General features: G+C 41.2%; 1 protein-coding gene across 2 annotated transcripts; it reads right to left on the bottom strand.

Annotated features, from left to right (window-relative positions):
- Nucleotides 1-13: 13 nt before the first annotated feature.
- On the bottom strand, nucleotides 14-19,390 carry LOC137438617 (uncharacterized). Of its 2 annotated transcripts, XM_068133830.2 has the most exons (3): nucleotides 19,283-19,390; nucleotides 10,055-10,754; nucleotides 14-756 (listed from the first exon to the last, which is right to left on the bottom strand). In XM_068133830.2, exons 2-3 carry the CDS (start codon nucleotides 10,745-10,747, stop codon nucleotides 439-441), a joined length of 1,011 nt encoding a protein of 336 aa, XP_067989931.2. In that variant the 5' UTR covers nucleotides 10,748-10,754; nucleotides 19,283-19,390; the 3' UTR covers nucleotides 14-438. The 2 variants fall into 2 exon arrangements, with proteins under 2 accessions (XP_067989931.2, XP_067989932.2); XM_068133831.2 differs by lacking the exon at nucleotides 19,283-19,390.
- Nucleotides 19,391-20,296: the final 906 nt, after the last annotated feature.

The raw sequence follows: 20,296 nt of genomic DNA, 5'->3' as shown, positions 1-20,296 counted from the left end.
TGACAGTTTTGAGTGGTTTCTGAAACTCCTTTATTGCAGTGACAACAATGACAACAGACTTTCTGAAGTCAAACACAAAACATCAAATGGTGCAGGTTCACAGTTAGTGCATAATATGTATTAAACACTCCTGATCATGCAACAACGAAAAGCGAGCACGCTAAGTTTGGCAGAGGTCGGAAGAGTAGTTGTTTTTACGCCATGTTGCAACAGACCAGAACATGGCGGTAAAAACAACGTCTACTTACCATCCAGTCCAACTTCAGCCACATAACAAAAGCATTGGGACAATGGCTACCATTGGGTCTGCAATGGCGGTGCATTGATGTTGAGGTGACGTCGAGCCAGCGTTACAGCACCGCCAGCCAGCCGACATGATGCCATCTTTGGGGGCGATGGACTAAATTACATTAGGCCAACTACGGTGCTGGTGCAACGTCAAACGAATGTCAGTGACGTAGCTGGGACAAGCATCAAGAACCACCAAATCATGATGTTGGGCCTTTCTGCATGGTTTCGGAAGGAAGGTTGCTGCGATGGTTGTTCTTTCTTCTTTTGTTCTTCTTCTTTGTGTTGATGTGGTTCTTCTTCTTGATTTGGTTCTTCTTTTTGTTGACGTGGTGCTTCTTCTTCTTGCACTGATTGTTGCGGTACGGATTGAGTTGCTAACTTGCAAAAAGACTCATTGGTATCATTGATGGAAAGCTTGGAGATGGGTTTCAGAAGGTCAAAGCAGGTCAGAAATAGTGCATCAACCTGGTAGGCAGAGGTTTGGGGGGGGGGGGGGGGGGAAGTGGTTAAATATTATCGCCCATTGGTCATTAATATCCACAATTCCTCAATTTTCATATTGTGCTAGCGACTTGTATTCAACAATCTGCGCTTATAAAGTCTTGTAATCCCGACTGGGCATCCTCATTTACATCTGAGCCAGATGTAAAGAATAGAAAGCAGCTAGCCGACAGTCTGCCATCTTTGGGCGTCAAACATGTGTCGATGTTTACACATCACCTTTTGTTGGTCAGCCTTGATCATGTTTCAATTTGAACCTTGATCCTGTTCTTACATAAAATTTCCACCAACTGTAGATTGAGTAAAAATCATCATCATACTAAAATACGCAATTTGGTGTCTGTCTGTCTGTCTGGCTGTCTGATGATTTTTGACCGCGATACATTCGGTCGTTCATTTTCCAATCTCAACCAAACTTGACAGGAGGACTAAGGGTCAAACGATGGAGGTTGTAGCGAATTAATTTGCTCCCCCCCCCCCTCCCCAAGGGGTTTTCCCCGCCAATGGGGATGCGTGTTGAGGTGTATATCCGTGTTAAGCTAGCTTTATCGTGGCGTTTTACCAAAGCTGCTTATAACAACAAACGAAACAACAACACTTAATATGATAGCATAATATGAAAGTTATTACAAAACAATATTTATACTTATGATACCCCGTCTCCCCAAGGGTTTTTTCCTTCTTGAATTTACGGCGGGCATTTTTTCATCAATTTCTTGAAATGAAAAATGAAATTTTTCATCAATTTCTTGAAATGAAATTTCTTTAAAATTTTCATCAATTTCTTGAAACGGCGGGCATTTTAACGTGTATAAACGTTATCGTGCCGTTTTGGTAGGCTAGTATGGCAGATAGGTGAAATATTTGGGAGAATTGTGCCTTTGATGATGCAAGCACCAGAGTTGGCACACAGTTAGAGTATGCCCTAAGGAAGATATTTGGCTATGGGGCCATCGCAGATTTGTCCTGTGACAACAATGGCGGCCATTTTTCAAAAAAGGACAAATCTGCGATGGCCCTATACCCAAATAACTTTCTTAGGACATACTATGGCTGTGTGCCAAATGCCATGATGGCATCATCAAAGGCACAATTCCTGCACCTATCTGCCATACTAGGAGTACCCCCTACCAAAAGTAAAAAGTTTATAAACCACAAACACATTTGATTGCCTTTTTAAACAGTCACTAATGCTGTTTAACACTAAACTGAAAGGGAGGAAACCCGGGGTATGTTCAGTTACCGAGTAGCTTGCCAAGCCAGCCGTTCCTTATCAACGGTTTTGAATGGATGCTTTCTCGAATGCTTAAACCACATGGCGAGCGCTCTATAGGAAACTTGATAAATAAACACACCTTCGATGTTCTTGAGGTCTGACCCTAGATCTACTGTGATCTATATACACCAGAGAGGAATGACCTTCCTGCCGCTCCCATAGGGAACTGGTGTACTAGTACATTTAAACACAGGAAGTTAAAGGAGTGGATATATAGAGAGAAGGGAGAGTAGAAGACTTTTGGAGTAGTTGGGATGGGGAAAGGGAAAATATTTCTGTGGAATATAGGAGTAAGGGAAAGGTAGGGAAAGAAGATGTGTATGATATGTACAAAAAGGATTTTGGTACATCACGGGTGATGAAGGTTGTGGTAAAGTTTCATCAAAATTGAGTGTGTAGTTTCAGAGGAAAAAGCAAATTCCTATTTTGTGGGGTCAAATCTGGAACCACTTTGACCCCGGTAAACCCCCTTAGACCCCGATTTTTTTAAATGCCGTGAACAAACTTGTCACAACACAACAAGTATCATTTTTGCCAAATTTTTGCCAACACAACAACAACAACAACAACAACAACAACACAAACACACAACACAACAAGATACAACACAACAAGTATCATTTTTGCCAAATTTGATCGCAATCCCATCAGCGGTTTCGGAGAAGAAGTTTCAAGTGTTTATGGACGGATGGACAATGCGCCATCACATAAGCTCCCCTGAACTTCGTTCCAGGTGAGCGAAAAATAGGAACATGGGTCCTGAAGCTCACCTGAATCAGGAGCGAGTCGATGACCTCATAAAATATCGAAATTTTGTTCATGGGTAGAATCTGGTCACGTGATTGGGTGAATGGAAGCCCTCTCGATGCCAATTACAGCGATACATGCCGTTTTTTTTGCAGGTTACAGGTCATGTTTTTACAGGTTACAGGTCATGTTTTTACAGTTTACAGGTCATGTTGTTACAAGTTACAGGGAGTGTTTTTTTACAGGCCATGTTTTTTTTACAGGTTAGAGGTCATGTTTATTTACAGGTTAGAGGTCATGGTTTTTTTTACAGGTTAGAGGTCGTTTTTACAGGTTAGAGGTCATGTTTTTTTTACAGGTTGCAGGTCATGTTTTTAAAGGTTACAGGTCATGTTGTTACAAGTTACAGGGTGTGTTTTTTTACAGGTCATGTTTTTTACAGGTTAGAGGTCATGTTTATTTTACAGGTTAGAGGTCATGTTTTTACAAGTTACAGGTCATGGTTTTTACAGGTTATATGTCATGTTTTTTACAGGTTAGACATCATGTTTTATACAGGTTAGAGGTCTTGTTTTTTTTACAGGTTAGAGGTCGTTTTTTTACAGGTTACAGGTCATGTTTTTACAGGTTACAGTTCATGTTGTTACAGGTTACAGGTCATGTTGTTACAGGTTACAGGGCGTGTTTTTTTACAGGTCATGTTTTTTACAGGTTAGAGGTCATGTTTTTACAGGTCATGTTTTTTACAGGTTAGAGGTCGTTTTTTACAGGTCATGTTTTTTACAGGTTAGAGGTCATGTTTTTTTTCAGGTTACAGGTCATATTTTTAGAGGTTATAGGTGATGTTACAGGTTACAGGGCATATTTTTTTAAAGGTCATGTTTTTTTACAGGTTAGAGGTCATGTTTTTTTTACAGGTTGGAGGTCATGTTTTTTTTACAGGTTATAGGCCATGTTTTTTACAGGTTAGAGGTCATGTTTTTTACAGGTTAGAGGTCATGTTTTTTTACAGGTTAGACGTCATGTTTTTTTTACAGGTTAGAGGTCATGTTTTTTTTACAGGTTAGAGGTCGTTTTTTTACAGGTTAGAGGTCATGTTTTTTTTACAGGTTAGAGGTCATGTTTTTTTTACAGGTTAGAGGTCATGTTTTTTACAGGTTCCAGGTCATGTTTTTTTTAGGTTACAGGTCATGTTTTATACAGGTTACAGGTCATGTTTTTACAGGTTACAGGTCATGGTTTTTACAGGTTATAGGTCATGTTTTTACAGGTTATAGGTCATGTTTTTACAGGTTATAGGTCATGGTTTTTACAGGTTATAGGTCGTGTTTTTTTTTACAGGTTATAGGTCATGTTTTTACAAGTTACAGGTCATGTTTTTACAGGTTATAGGTCATGGTTTTTACAGGTTATAGGTCATGTTTTTTTATAGGTACCAGGTCGTTTTTTACAGGTTATAGGTCATGTTTTTACAAGTTACAGGCCATGTTTTTACAGGTTACAGATCATGTTTTTTTTACAGGTTCCAGGTCATGTTTTTACAGGTTCCAGGTCATGTTATTTTTTTACAAGTTAGAGGTCGTTTTTACAGGTTCGAGGTCTTTTTTTTTTTACAGGTTATAGGTCATGTTTTTACAAGTTACCGGTCATGTTTTTACAGGTTATAGGTCATGGTTTTTACAGGTTATAGGTCATGTTTTTTTTACAGGTTAGAGGTCATGTTTTTTTACAGGTTCCTATTCATGTTTTTTTCAGGTTACAGGTCATAGTTTTTACAGGTTCCAGGTGATGTTTTTTTACAGGTTCCAGGTCCTGTTTTTTTTACAGGTTACAGGTCATGGTTTTTACAGGTTCGAGGTCGTCTTTTTTACAGGTTAGAGGTCATGTTTTTTTTACAGGTTAGAGGTCATGTTTTTACAGGTTAGAGGGCATGTTTTTTTTACAGGTTAGAGGTCATGTTTTTACAGGTTAGAGGTCATGTTTTTTTACAGGTTGCAGGTCATGTTTTTAAAGGTTACAGGTCATGTTGTTACAAGTTACAGGGTGTGTTTTTTTTACAGGTCATGTTTTTTACAGGTTAGAGGTCATGTTTATTTTACAGGTTAGAGGTCATGTTTTTACAAGTTACAGGTCATGGTTTTTACAGGTTATATGTCATGTTTTTTTACAGGTTAGACATCATGTTTTATACAGGTTAGAGGTCTTGTTTTTTTTACAGGTTAGAGGTCGTTTTTTTACAGGTTACAGGTCATGTTTTTACAGGTTACAGTTCATGTTGTTACAGGTTACAGGTCATGTTGTTACAGGTTACAGGGCGTGTTTTTTTACAGGTCATGTTTTTTACAGGTTAGAGGTCATGTTTTTACAGGTCATGTTTTTTACAGGTTAGAGGTCGTTTTTTACAGGTCATGTTTTTTACAGGTTAGAGGTCATGTTTTTTTTCAGGTTACAGGTCATATTTTTAGAGGTTATAGGTGATGTTACAGGTTACAGGGCATATTTTTTTAAACGTCATGTTTTTTTACAGGTTAGAGGTCATGTTTTTTTTACAGGTTGGAGGTCATGTTTTTTTTACAGGTTATAGGCCATGTTTTTTACAGGTTAGAGGTCATGTTTTTTACAGGTTAGAGGTCATGTTTTTTTACAGGTTAGACGTCATGTTTTTTTTACAGGTTAGAGGTCATGTTTTTTTTACAGGTTAGAGGTCGTTTTTTTACAGGTTAGAGGTCATGTTTTTTTTACAGGTTAGAGGTCATGTTTTTTTTACAGGTTAGAGGTCATGTTTTTTACAGGTTCCAGGTCATGTTTTTTTGAGGTTACAGGTCATGTTTTATACAGGTTACAGGTCATGTTTTTACAGGTTACAGGTCATGGTTTTTACAGGTTATAGGTCATGTTTTTACAGGTTATAGGTCATGTTTTTACAGGTTATAGGTCATGGTTTTTACAGGTTATAGGTCGTGTTTTTTTACAGGTTATAGGTCATGTTTTTACAAGTTACAGGTCATGTTTTTACAGGTTATAGGTCATGGTTTTTACAGGTTATAGGTCATGTTTTTTTATAGGTACCAGGTCGTTTTTTACAGGTTATAGGTCATGTTTTTACAAGTTACAGGCCATGTTTTTACAGGTTACAGATCATGTTTTTTTTACAGGTTCCAGGTCATGTTTTTACAGGTTCCAGGTCATGTTATTTTTTTACAGGTTAGAGGTCGTTTTTACAGGTTCGAGGTCTTTTTTTTTTTACAGGTTATAGGTCATGTTTTTACAAGTTACCGGTCATGTTTTTACAGGTTATAGGTCATGGTTTTTACAGGTTATAGGTCATGTTTTTTTTACAGGTTAGAGGTCATGTTTTTTTACAGGTTCCTATTCATGTTTTTTTCAGGTTACAGGTCATAGTTTTTACAGGTTCCAGGTGATGCTTTTTTACAGGTTCCAGGTCCTGTTTTTTTTACAGGTTACAGGTCATGGTTTTTACAGGTTCGAGGTCGTCTTTTTTACAGGTTAGAGGTCATGTTTTTTTTACAGGTTAGAGGTCATGTTTTTACAGGTTAGAGGGCATGTTTTTTTTACAGGTTAGAGGTCATGTTTTTACAGGTTAGATGTCATGTTTTTTTACAGGTTCCACGTCATTTTTTATCAGGTTACAGGTCATGGTTTTTACAGGTTACAGATCATGGTTTTTACAGGTTCCAGGTCATGTTTTTTTTACAGGTTACAGGTCATGTTTTTTACAGGTTAGAGGTCATGTTTTTTTCTGCAGGTTACAGGTCATGGTTTTTACAGGTTTGAGGTCATGTTTTTTTTACAGGTTAGAGGTCATTTTTTTTACAGGTTAGATGTCATGTTTTTTTCAGGTTACAGGTCATAGTTTTTACAGGTTCCAGGTGATGTTTTTTTACAGGTTCCAGGTCCTGTTTTTTTTTACAGGTTACAGGTCATGGTTTTTACAGGTTCGAGGTCGTCTTTTTTACAGGTTAGAGGTCATGTTTTTTTTACAGGTTAGAGGTCATGTTTTTACAGGTTAGAGGGCATGTTTTTTTTTACAGGTTAGAGGTCATGTTTTTACAGGTTAGATGTCATGTTTTTTTACAGGTTCCACGTCATTTTTTATCAGGTTACAGGTCATGGTTTTTACAGGTTACAGATCATGGTTTTTACAGGTTCCAGGTCATGTTGTTTTTTACAGGTTACAGGTCATGTTTTTTACAGGTTAGAGGTCATGTTTTTTTCTGCAGGTTACAGGTCATGGTTTTTACAGGTTTGAGGTCATGTTTTTTTACAGGTTAGAGGTCATGTTTTTACAGGTTAGATGTCATGTTTTTTTACAGGTTCCACGTCATTTTTTATCAGGTTACAGGTCATGGTTTTTACAGGTTACAGATCATGGTTTTTACAGGTTCCAGGTCATGTTTTTTTTACAGGTTACAGGTCATGTTTTTAAAGGTTAGAGGTCATGTTTTTTTTTTGCAGGTTACAGGTCATGGTTTTTACAGGTTTGAGGTCATGTTTTTTTTACAGGTTAGAGGTCATGTTTCAAGTTACAGGTCATGGTCATGGTTTTTACAGGTTACAGATCATGTTTTTTTTACAGGTTCCAGGTCATGTTTTTTTGAGGTTACAGGTCATGTTTTTACAGGTTACAGGTTACAGGCCATGTTTTATACAGGTTACAGGCCATGTTTTTACAGGTTACAGATCATGTTTTTTTTTACAGGTTCCAGGTCATGTTTTTACAGGTTCCAGGTCATGTTTTTTAAAGGTTACAGGTCATGGTTTTTACAGGTTCCAGGTCATGTTTTTTTACAGGTCACAGGTCGTTTTTTTGTACAGGTTAGAGGTCATGTTATTATATAGGTTATGGGTCATGGTTTTTAGAGGTTACAGGTCATGTTTTTTTTACAGGTTAGAGGTCATGTTTTTTTTGCAGGTTACGGGTCATGGTTTTTACAGGTTAGAGGTCGTTTTTTTTACAGGTTAGAGGTCATGTTTTTTACAGATTAGAGGTCATGTTTTTACAGGTTAGAGGTCATGTTTTTTACAGGTTCTACGTCATGTTTTTTTACAGGTTCCATGTCATTTTTTATCAGGTTACAAGTCATGGTTTTTACAGGTTACCGATCATGGTTTTTACAGGTTCCAGGTCATGTTTTTTACTGGTTACAGGTCATGTTTTTTACAGGTTAGAGGTAATGTTTTTTTGCAGGTTACAGGTCATGGTTTTTACAGGTTCAAGGTCATGTTTTTTTACAGGTTAGAGGTCATGTTTTTACAAGTTACAGGTCATGGTCATGGTTTTTACAGGTTACAGATCATGTTTTTTTTTCCAGGTTACAGGTCATGTTTTTACAGGTTACAGGTCATGTTTTTTACAGGTTACAGGTCATGTTTTTTTGCACATTACAGGTCATGGTTTTTACAGGTTCGAGGTCATGTTTTTTTACAGGTTAGAGGTCATGTTTTTACAAGTTACAGGTCATGGTCATGGTTTTTACAGGTTACAGATCATGTTTTTTACAGGTTCCAGGTCATGTTTTTTTGAGGTTACAGGTCATGTTTTATACAGGTTCCAGGTCATGTTTTTACAGGTTCCAGGTCATGTTTTTTTTACAGGTTACAGGTCATGTTTTTTTTTACAGGTTAGAGGTCGTTTTTACAGGTTAGAGGTCATGTTTTTTTTACAGGTTAGAGGTTGTTTTTACAGGTTAGAGGTCATGTTTTTTTTACAGGTTACAGGTCATGTTTTTAAAGGTTCCAGGTCATGTTTTTACAGGTTACAGATCATGTTTTTTTACAGGTTCCAGGTCATGTTTTTACAGGTTCCAGGTCATGTTTTTTTTACAGGTCATGTTTTTTTTTACAGGTTAGAGGTCGTTTTTACAGGCTACAAATCATGTTTTTTTACAGGTTCCAGGTCATGTTTTTTCAGGTTACAGGTCATGTTTTTGGCTGAAGGTGTAGCTGTGCTGCTGATGCAACATCCCCTGGAGATAAGTGCAGGAATTCCATAGACGTAATCCTATCACATCACCCATGTCATGTAAGCAGATCCTTAGCTCTGATTGGTTTAGGTTTGTGAGGGACATACATACATACATACATACGGACAGACAAACTTCTCGACGGCTTTGCTCTACTGGCTACACCATGAAAAACAACACCTTTTTGATCATTAGTTAAATATTTTTACTCTGATTTTCCTGGTATCAAATTTTATGGATAGATTGTAGATGGGGACATATTTTATTAATTTACTCCATCCCTAAATGTTGAAGTTCAAGGTCATATGGTGGTCCGAAAAATATTTGGCCATCATTGGGTCATGGGCGACGGGGGAGACTTACCCTTGGCAATCTCTTCATGATCGCAGATATCTAGTTTATGTGTGAACGATCAGGATACCTGTCACACAAGGACCACCCTCTAAAAGGAGTATAATATAAAAAAATAACCACCTTTAGAGGCCATTTTTCCCCGCAAAGCGGGGGTTGGCCTTTTTCAGGGACCGTGGTTGTTGTTGTTTTTCGGTCCCCTTTTTGAAGCAATGTTTTACGGCCGGATGCCCTTCCTGACGCCAACCCTTTTTGCCGCCTTTAACGACAAGCAGGGAATTACCAGTGAACTGGTCCTCAATTAGCCGACCTCGGAAGGATGACGGGCTGAGTCAACCCCCCTGGCGTTAATTCGGCAATCGACCGGGATTCGAACCCAGGATCCTAGGATCCTAAGCCGGCACCCTAGCCGCTAGCCCAACACCAGGGTTACTACTCTCTCCTGGTTACTACCAGGGTTACTACAACACCAACTCCTCTAAAAGGAGTAGAGATAAAATTATGAACCTTGACAATAACATGCAGACACACAGACAGACACAGGGGCCACAGGGTAAAAAGACAATTTAATTATAAAACACAGAATTTATGTTCTCTAACTTGGACATAATGCACCAATTCAAGCTTTTGAACTACAACATAATGGTTGAAATTATACTATTTTGTCGAACCGTGACTAAGGCCTGTTGGCTACGCTAGCCAAGTTTGTAAACCTTGTAGCATTCCTCAAACCATCATGGGTGATGTGGGAAAACACCTTCGGTAACGGGCATGGACGACTTTAACATAATCCAAATGCAAGGTATAAAGGCTAAAGGCTAAAAGGTTACGGTTACAGAAGACAACTGAATCCTATGGACCTTTGCATTAAAAGGTAACAGCTATAGGTATTTATATATCTCACCTTTTCCTGGTTGTCCTTGATCCAAAGATGAAGCTTATGCATGCTCTGGCAGGAGCATATCCACTGGTTTCCATGGATCTGTAACCTCTTCAGCTTTTTAAGGCTTTTCACAATCTCACTGTCCAACTCATACATCTCATTATCTGCTACATTCAGGAAGCGGAGATCTTGAAGAGGTTTCAGCAAGTTGAAAGAGATTTGCTGCAACATGTTGTTGCTCAGATCCAGGGCCTTGAGGTTGGAAAGGCTCTCAAAAGCTCCTTGCTCAATATTTTGCAATTGAACATCGGATAAACGGAGAGTTATGAGACTCTTGAGTGGCCTAAAAAGATTGGAGGAGATACTGCCAAGGTGGTTGTAGCTGAGGTCGAGTCGCTGAAGAGATGTCAAAGGATCAAAAAAACCATCGTCAAGCTTGCTCAGGCTGTTGTAGCTAATCCAAAGAGACTTGAGGTGAGTGATATAGAGGAATGTCTGCTTGGACAATGTGGTAAGCTGGTTGAAGTCAAGGTTAAGATATAGAGTATCGTTTGGGATATTTACTGGGAATTCCTTGAGGTTCTGGTGGGGGCACGCCACCATGAATAAGGTCTGGTAGCAGTTGCATTCATCAGGACATGAGAGACACAATGGAAGAACAAGAAAAAAGAGAGCTACAATGCTGAGCTTTGGGTATCGGAAAGTGGTTGCCATGGTGAACCTGCAAAGGAAACAACATTGCTTTTTAATCACAAATAGTACACATCAAAAACAACATTCCTACATTCATGTTAAGGCATGTTGAGCCTGATGGAGCATCACCAAATACGTTATGGAATATCAGGTTAAGGTGCACAAATATCCCACTAAATGTGTGCGTAAAAGCATTATAGTGTTATATAAAACTAGCAATGGGACCCGCCCTATGGGCGGGGCTTCAATTGGGAGGCCCAAATGAAAAGGCAAAATATCAGGAATTGAAGGTTTTTTTTTATTTTAAACGATTTATATAAACATCCGTTAAATCATATCACACGCAAATCATCAAAATCTAAACAGTATTTGTAGAATTTCAACAAAAGCCACATCACTGTTCATATCGGTAAATATTATTCCATCGTGTTTGGAAAAACTGGAAAATTTGAAAAAAAATTGGGAAAACAATGTAGCCTATTTTACTCCAGGGGGCCCCAGGATTACCCACCCAAAATATCGTTGCGATCGGTTCAGCCGTTTTTGCGGTACCTGGAAACAGATGGACGGACAGACATTTGGTGAATTATAGTAAGATGACGTTTTTTAGTATAAGGAACAAAATGACTCGGACCAAGCTACAAAAGTGTTTCAACAAGTACATTTGCTCTTCCATGAACCTCACTTCTGGGAAGACAAAAACTAGGGAGTTAACACACCTTACCCCACACAGTCTTGAGAAACGAGGACATGGGCGGGGTCTGCGAGCGACAAATTTGATTGGTCGTGATGACGTAAAATGCCGTAATATTCTTTCCAAGGACTGATAAATGAAAGGTTTTTGAAAGTGCCAAAAAGGTGATTTGTGTTGTTCGGCTCATGTTCAAATATACATTTAAATTTGAAACAAAATAAAGATTTTAAAGGTGGGAGAGAAAAAAAACTTTTGGAAGTTTACCGCCATTGTTGCAGCATCTTTTACACCACCTTATTGAACACGTTACATTAGTTATTCATCCCTGTTGTTTTTGTCCTTTATCCTTAAAAACATTAAGTTTCCTGTTTAGAATGATTTCAATTTTGTTTCAATGCCAGGTAAGCAAACAGACTAAAAAAGATCACCTGACCCCTATGTGCACATGCACATTTGTTAAATGTCATACGCCATGTAACATTGTCATGTAACGTCATAGGTCATGTGGTTCGGCCGCCATCTTGGAAAAAACAAAAAACTTTGCACCTCATTATTTCCGATATTACTTTGCACCTCATTGTAAAGAACTCTCCATGGGGAATAAAATATGTTAATGATGATGTCATAGGTGCCTCCATTATGACGTCATAATTCGACAAGTTCAAAACTTTATCCGATCAAGATGAAATTTCTTGAGGATAATCTCGGGATAAATTGGTGGGGAAAAAAGAATGATGTCATCGGTCACGTGGTTCGCCCACCATATTTGTTTTAACACAAAAGCCTTAAATACCACTGAAAACACATCCTGGTGAGGGTTTGCAATCTCTGATTGCTCTTTCTTGTTTATATTGTAATTTGAATGCCATGCTGTGGAAGGACCTAATAAGCTGCCCAATACACCTTAACGTGGCGTGCGTTTAGAACATCGGAATTCTTCTGGCTTCTTTGTAGTTAATTAGCCTAATCAACTCAGGAGATCATGATAATCATTTTGGTGTGTCAAAATCCACAACAGAAAGCTCTCGTAGAACTCCACAAAAACATGCCTCTCACACACACACACACACAAACACATTGAGCGGGAGTCTCGTCTGCTCACATGGTGTCCTTCGGGAAGAGTGGGCGAGTTATCACCGGCACCATGAACAAATTCCTGCCCTAACCAGCAGGAGGCACTGCTTCAGCGGCATATCCGCGCCAACAGCCAATGATGCTACCCCGCAACCTTGTGCTGCACACAAACTAAGATTGGATTGTTGATGAAAACCTGAGAAAAAGGCTAATTAATCCACCTTCCCATTTCATCTGGTCTGCAGGTTCAGTCAAAGGCCCACATCCCACTCACCAGATTATTTATTAAAAATCAATTTCCGCAATATCTTGTCATAACAAAGTAAACATCGGCCTCTTAAAAATAAATTTCAACTGCATTCTGAAGAAAGAATCCACATGACCTGATGGGAAGAGATTAGTTGCAAGGAAAGTGATCATTTCCTTCTCTTGCTGAACACAATGGTAAAAGTGGTTATTTTCTGTATCAACATCCAATGGTCGGTGATGACAGTAGTTCTGGGAAAACTCATGAAAAACAACACTTACCGTCATCTTGTTCCTCTACTTTTTTTTGGCATTTTAGCCGCTTCATGTCCTCTCTTGATACATCTTCTCCGAGATGAACTGCCCATGAAGACTAATGAGCCCCATCTGCCCGAAGCAACTGGTTTTAAGTCGCCAGTGATCACCTTTCACCTCTACACCTTATATACCTTAATATAACCGACTAGCAGAAGTACCCGGCATTGCCGGGTGGGGAGGGGGGGAGGGGGAAGGGGAGGGGAGGGCAACGGGGGGAGGGGAGGGGAACGGGGGGAGGGGAGGAGAGGGGGGGAGAAGAGGGGGAGGGGAGAAGAGGGGGAGGGGAGTGGAGAGGGGGGAGGGGGAGGGATGGGAAGGGGAGAGGGGTGGGGGGGGGGGGGGAGGGTGAGAGGGGGGAGGGGGAGGGAAGAAGAGGGGGGGAGGGTAGAAGAGCCCTCTCCCCCTCCCTCCCTTTTTTTGGGCCCTCTCCCTTCCACACATCTCCCTGCTCTCGGATGTTGTGTTTGTGTGCTTCCCCTTTTCTCCCCATCTTGTCTTCCGCTCCCTCTTTTTGTGTATTTTGTTTGTCTGGTCGATTTGTTTGTGAAGTAAATGTTAGCTCTTTCACGAGCCTCGATTCAGTATACAAAAAAAAAAAAAGAGGGGGGGGAGGGGAGAAGAGGGGGGAGGGGAGAAGAGGGGGGAGGGAGAGGGATGGGAGGAGGAGTGGGGTGTGAGGGGGGAGGGTGGGGGGGAGGGGGGAGTGGAAGATGTTGCTTCTTCGCAACAGCACGAAGCGGATTTTGGAGACACCGATCCTGTGACGCCCTCCAGTACCGGCGTTGCCGGGCGGGGGAAGGGAGACCCGTACATTCCCAACCTGTACATTCGCCCTCTCGACTCAAGCTCACTCGGACAAAAGCCTCGCACAAATTACACCATGAAGGCCCAATGGCCATGTCTATGCCACAAATCAAGTACGTGAGCGAGTCGGGCGCACTGAATTGAAAATATATAGAACGCTCATACTCCGTGAAAAGTGAAGCCGCCGTGTCACCATCATGGTTAGCACGACTCGACCAACTCGCATCGCGGATCTCGTTTGTTTTGAACGTGTGAATTACATGCGAACGCGTAACTGAGTTTATGGCGGCAAGGAACATCACGTGATCGCTCTGAGCGAATCAGCGCGCTGCTCTGCCACCTGCTCAGATTCCGTGTATAATATTCCTCGCTGAAATGCGCTGAGGTAAATATGAATAAAAAATATGGATCTCGTAAAGATGAAAGAAAATAAAACCTATGTGGTGTGAATGGCAATGTTCCTCGCTGAAATGTGAAAAAACGCAATCTCTTTTCGCTCTGAAATACGTGCGAACGCGTAACTGAGTTTATGGCGGCAAGGAACATCACGTGATCGCTCTGAGCGAATCAGCGCGCTGCTCTGCCACCGCCTCAGATTCCGTATATATTCCTCACTGAAATGTGCTGAGGTAAAAATATGGTAAAAAAATATAATGATTTTTTTTTTTAGGTCGGCCATGTTCTTCCCAGGCTCAATGGCCATGTCTATGCCAAATATCAAGCACGTGAGCCTCTCCGTTTAGGAGTCTATCGGTAACATTACACACACACACACAAACTGTGTTTTATATATATAGATTTCACCTGTTTTATATACCTTAATAAATAATGACACCACATTACCATCACACCACATTGTATTACTTATTACTTGTAAAATCAAAGATTTTTCAAGTATATTGGTCGGTCGACTTTGTTATTCTGTCTCTTTGTCTGTCTGGTTGTCTGTTTGTCAATCGCCTACAGGTCACAATTCTAAACCGGTCATCATTAAATATTACCGAGTTGTAGATGTTGTCACAACTGAGAAGCCGATTGATTTTGGGGTCAAAGGTCATCTTGAGGTCAAATTTCTAAAATTGTCATTTATCATCCGATTGACTTCACAAGATTTGCAAATTGAGTCATTGAATTGGGAAACCAACCATTTTTGAGGTTAAAAGGTCAAATATCAACCCATGATCAAACTTCTAAAATCATCAGTTTTCATCTGAAAAATCGTCCATTTTCATCCAATTGACTTGAAAGTTAAAATGCAATTGCATAGTGCCTCACTGAATTGGGAAAGCAACTATTTTGAGGTCAAAAGGTCAAAGGTCAACTCAAGGTCAAACTTCTAAAATCTTTAAAAACCAACTGTATCCATCACCGAGTAAGAGCAGGAAACCTCACTTCACTCCCCGCCTCACAGAGGAAGATGAGGAAGGTCACCACCACCACTCGGTAGCAAGAAGAGGTTGGAAGGATACTGAAACTGTGCTCAACAAAACAGCCATCAAGCTGACCCACCGAATAAGGCAGGGCTGGAAAAGTAGGGTGGAGAAGGGTGTGAAAACACTAAGGGTGTGTACCATTACCAAACACCTTGTGGAGCACTTGCCCTACCAGCCATTCCTATCAACCCTTTGCTTGGAGTGCTTGCTTAGCGAACAATCCACAAGCTGATTGGTAATGGAACACACCCATCCATCCCAGAATAGATTAAAAAGCCGAGTTATGAACCCGTCCACCAGACCTCAAGTTCTGAGTCCCGGAAAGGTGCATCGAGTGAGAGAGCTCGATACGAAGTGACTCCTCTTTCCCTCTTCCATGCTTTATATAGTCGGGAGAACAATGGGCAGGTCATGTGATGTGACTGATTGATTGGCACATGATACAGTGGTGGCTACGTCCCCCACTGAATGTGACGTCACAGTGCTCCACGTTGGGACGCACACACACATTATGACGTCACTGTACAGGGTGTTTGCAAAGTCATGTTACCCCTTTATCAGAAGTTTATATAAAACAATAAAAGGCAATGTGTGTGTGTCTCTGTGTGTGTGTGTCTCCTCCATAATTCCAAAACCATGAAACCTAGTGGCCCCAAACTTTGCTTGCATACTAGGAACTCCACGGGAATGCGTACATGAAAATTGGATGTTTGCGTAAATGTAAACACCTATTTTTGAAGACAATTAACGGAGGTGTGCTCTACATGCTGATTTTGCAAGCCACGGTGATACAGTGGACAGTGCTCCTTTTTTAACCTACGCTTCTGGATAGACTCACACCCTCATCTTAACTCTGATTCATTTTCTGTTTTAATTTCTGGTAGTCGCTAAATTAGATAAAGACTCGGTGAAAACAAATTCTGCGAAATTTGTGAACAATTCAAATTTATTTTAAAACTAGATGGTATTCATAGAATACTTACCCTGCGCAGTCAACTTGTTGATGCAAGCCACTCTTCTGTTTTTGAAAGTTTTTTTTCCCTTTGATGCAGTATGGCTGCTAGACCACGTGAGCGATGACATCATAAATTTATATTTTCTAATATAATTGTTGTGTAGATCACGCTCAATAAATTTCAAACTGATCGGACTAAGCGTTGTCCCTGTTGTATTATTATGTCATAATTACGGCACCAATGACGTCATCGTTAACAACACCTATTCCCCATGCAGTTATTTACAATGAGCCATGTTTCAATTTTTTTCCCATGGAGCGGTTTTGGAGATAGAGGTGCAACGTTTTTCGGTTTTTCCAGGGTGGCACCTGTACCACGTGACCTATGACGTCATAATCATCATTAAAATATTCTACAGGAGGAGGCGCTCCTATCATACAAATTTCGTGTCCATCGGACAAACAGTTGCAGAGGATTTTTTTTTTTCATACTGATCAGGTCCAGCGTTGTACCTGTCGAATTATGACGTCGTAATGAAGGCACCGATGACATCATCATTAACATATCTTATTCCCCATGGTGAGTATTTGACAATGAGCCATGTTTCAACTTTTTCCATTGAGCGGTTTGGGAGATATAGAGGTGCAACGTTTTTTCCAAGATGGCGTCTATACCACGTGACCTCTAACGTCTTAATTATAAATTTTAAAAAGTAACATTTTGTGTCAATCTGACCAACTGTTGCTGAGAAAATGAATTTTGAGAACGCAGACACGCACGCCACATGCACGTACGCACCCGAATGCCAAACCCTTCTTTTCGCTTCACGAGCTCAGGGTAACAACCGTTGCGAAGCCATGAATCGCTTTTAAAGGGGAACTATATGCTATGTATTCTACCACTTGGCCTCGCACCACTTTGGGGACTCCTTTGTCCTGTGGAATCCTCGACTTGTATTTACATTTTTAGAGGTCCTTTGACGTGTTTCACACTAAATTGAAACAAATCTGGTGAAAAACGGATGTTTTAATATGAAATCACATCATTCTTTGTGCTCTGCAAGCAAAAGTAATCACGTGATACACTCGACTCCTGCTCCACTCTCACTCTTCCCCCTGATACCTGCTTGCCCTCTCCTGCTCCCTCCTCACTGTCCTACTTGCTCCTGCTCCCCCCTCACTGTCCTATTTGCTCCTGCTCCCCCCTCACTGTCCTATTTGCTCCTGCTCCCCCCTCACTGTCCTATTTGCTCCTGCTCCCCCCTCACTGTCCTATTTGCTCCTGCTCCCCCCTCACTGTCCTATTTGCTCCTGCTCCCCCCTCACTGTCCTATTTGCTCTTGCTCCACCCTCACTGTCCTATTTGCTCCTGCTTCCCCCTCACTGTCCTATTTGCTCCTGCTTCCCCTCACTGTCCTATTTGCTCCTGCTCCTCACTCACTGTCCTATTTGCTCCTGCTCCCCCCTCACTGTCCTATTTGCTCCTGCTCCACCCTCACTGTACTATTTGCTCCTGCTTCCCCCTCACTGTCCTATTTGCTCCTGCTCTCCCACTTCCTTGTCCCCCTGTTCGCTCCTGCTCCCCCCTGTCCCTGTCCCCCTGCTTGCTCTTGCTCTCCCTTGTCCCTGCCCCCTGCTCACTCTTGCTCTCCCCCTTCCTTGTCCCCCTGCTCGCTCCTGCTCTCCCCTGTCCCTGTCGCCCTGCTCGCTCTTGCTCTCCCTCTTCCCTGTCCCCCTGCTCGCTCCTGCTCCCCCCCCTGTCCCTGTCCCCCTGCTCGCTCTTGCTCTCCCCTGGCCCTGTCCCCTGCTCGCTCTTGCTCTCCCCCTTCCCTGTCCCCCTGTTCCCCCTCCCCATCCTTCCCCTATCCTCTCCCTTCTCCATCCGACCCCCTCCCCTCCTCTCTCCTCCAGTCCCCTACAGCCTCCTTCAGTTCTTTTGTTCATCTGTACCGCTGTTTGGATACTTTTACCTTTACCGAGCCCCATAATGAGTTGTCGCACGGTGACAGATCGGGACTCCTTGCAGGCCACTCTGGAGGTGCTGGTAAAATGTCTGATCCTCGGCCGATTGACGTATCAGGAAGCACCTCATTCCGGTATTCCTGAACTATAATGGTGTAATGGGCAGGTGTTCCACCTTGTTGGAACCAGGTAGAATTTATCATTTCCAAACGCTCCAGTTGAGGTGCAAACCATTCGCGTAACATGGTCAAAAGAGCACATACCTACACCAGGCTGAGCAGTTTACATTTTCCATCCCACTGATGGGCCTTTCGTGTCACCAAAGTAACTCATCCACCAAGTTTTATCATAATCCGTCCATAACGTTTTGAGATATCCTGCTATGTTTTGTTTTTGGCCCAATCTCCCAATGGTGAAGAATCACTTAAAAAATTAAATAATTCTCATATCCGAATCCATATTCAGATCTTCACCAAAATCGAACCGAATCGTTCTTGTCAGACACTCAACTGGTCCACCAAGTTTTGTCCAAATCCGTCCATAACATTTTGAGATATCCTGATATGTTTCGTTTTTGGCCATATCTCCCAATGGTGAAGAATCACTTTGGCCCAATCTCCCAATCAGTTCTTCAAGGGGCTCTGTATGCTCTCAGGCATGTCAGGATGTTAATCCAGTAAGGAAAGTAAGATATGATGAAAGAAAACAATTGTGTTCCTCAAATCAGAACCGGACAGAACTTACTCAAGACAAGTGCTGGATGAACAGATGTAGTACAAGTACAACATGTATCTGGGAATGATGGTCCTCAAATTAGAAACAAGAAAACCTGTTAATATTACATTCATCACAAGTCTGTAAATTCCATATGTACAGATTCAAACAAGTAATAATCTATACATTAATTACATCCATGATTTGTCCGCAAGTTTAACCCACCGGATCACCGGGCTGTTGGTTTCAAACTGGGAACCGACAAACTCGAGATGGGAAAGTTTAACAAGAGTTAGTGGAACAAAAAACCCGTCCGAACTTTCTAAATGACCAAATGTTAGTAAAAGCACACGAACCTGGACCAACTGTGTCTGCAAATGCAGCCTCTCCCTCTCTCTCTCCCTCTGTCTCTCTCCCTCTCTCTCTCTCTCTCCCTCTCCCTCTCTCTTCCCCTCTCTCTCTCTTCCCTCCTAATCCTCAGCCTGTTCCTCCATCTCCTCCCCATCACTCTCGCCCCTCCCATTGTGTTTCACCTATTTTATTCATGGTGGGAATAATCGGTAATATCAAAGAATGGTGTTTCAAAAGGGGATGGAGATTATCTGCCTGTATGTGATGTAATGTTATTTAATTAATTCTATTCCAAAGTTGGGTGATGCTCGTTTGAGTGCGACTCGCAAGAAAAGACCGGAACACCAACAAATGATGGAGTTATTTCATTTTCATCCTGGGTTGGTAGGATAGCTTAGAGGTATGCATCCTGTTCATGAAAAGTATGCATACCTGGAAGCTATCCTCCCATGTGCCCTCCTCCGCCATCCAAATTGCTTGCATATATATATATGTACACCCCATGTAAAGTTTTGACTTTTTCAACATATTTCAACATACAGCTTTTTGATCTTCATTTCAACAACATTGATAGATAAAGGTGATATAATATAACAAATATCATGAAACATTTACATTTTGTAGTTCATTGTATAATTTAAATAAACATAAATGCAAATTTCGCATGTGGAAAAAGTAAGTACACCCCTACATTTATCACTAATTTCCAAAGTAAATTGCTCTCTCTCATGCACAGATTTATCCCATCTCGTCTTCAGTTGTCATACCCTTCCTCCCGTCCATGGTACACGGAATCTTGTGGTGAGGCTGTTGCCCAGAAACAACTTGCCTTCGTCTCCTGGAAAGCAAATCCAACGGAAGGAAATCTCATTTCCTTTCACAAAGCCCGAAACAAGTGTGTGTCCACCCTCAGGAGAGCCAGGAAACAATATCTCTCCGTGCTCAAGACCGAACTCTCTTATCTGTCTCCCTCTTCCAAATCCTGGTGGCGTCTGGTCAAATCCGTTTCTGGTGTTTGT

Source organism: Myxine glutinosa, chromosome 13 (genome assembly GCF_964187855.1).
Source record: "Myxine glutinosa chromosome 13, kmMyxGlut1.1, whole genome shotgun sequence".
Lineage (NCBI taxonomy): Eukaryota > Metazoa > Chordata > Myxini > Myxiniformes > Myxinidae > Myxine > Myxine glutinosa.
The sequence above is the reverse complement of the archived record's forward strand: the minus strand, read 5'-3'. Positions and strand labels throughout refer to the sequence as shown.

What these genes read in the sequence shown, in the direction of transcription:
- LOC137438617 (XM_068133830.2), bottom strand. Translation starts at nt 10,747, where the DNA reads ATGGCAACCACTTTCCGATACCCAAAGCTCAGCATTGTAGCTCTCTTT. An exon ending in TCAAGGACAACCAGGAAAAG is followed by an intron (nt 757 to 10,054) that starts GTGAGATATATA and finishes TCTGCCTACCAG; the next exon opens with GTTGATGCACTATTTCTGAC.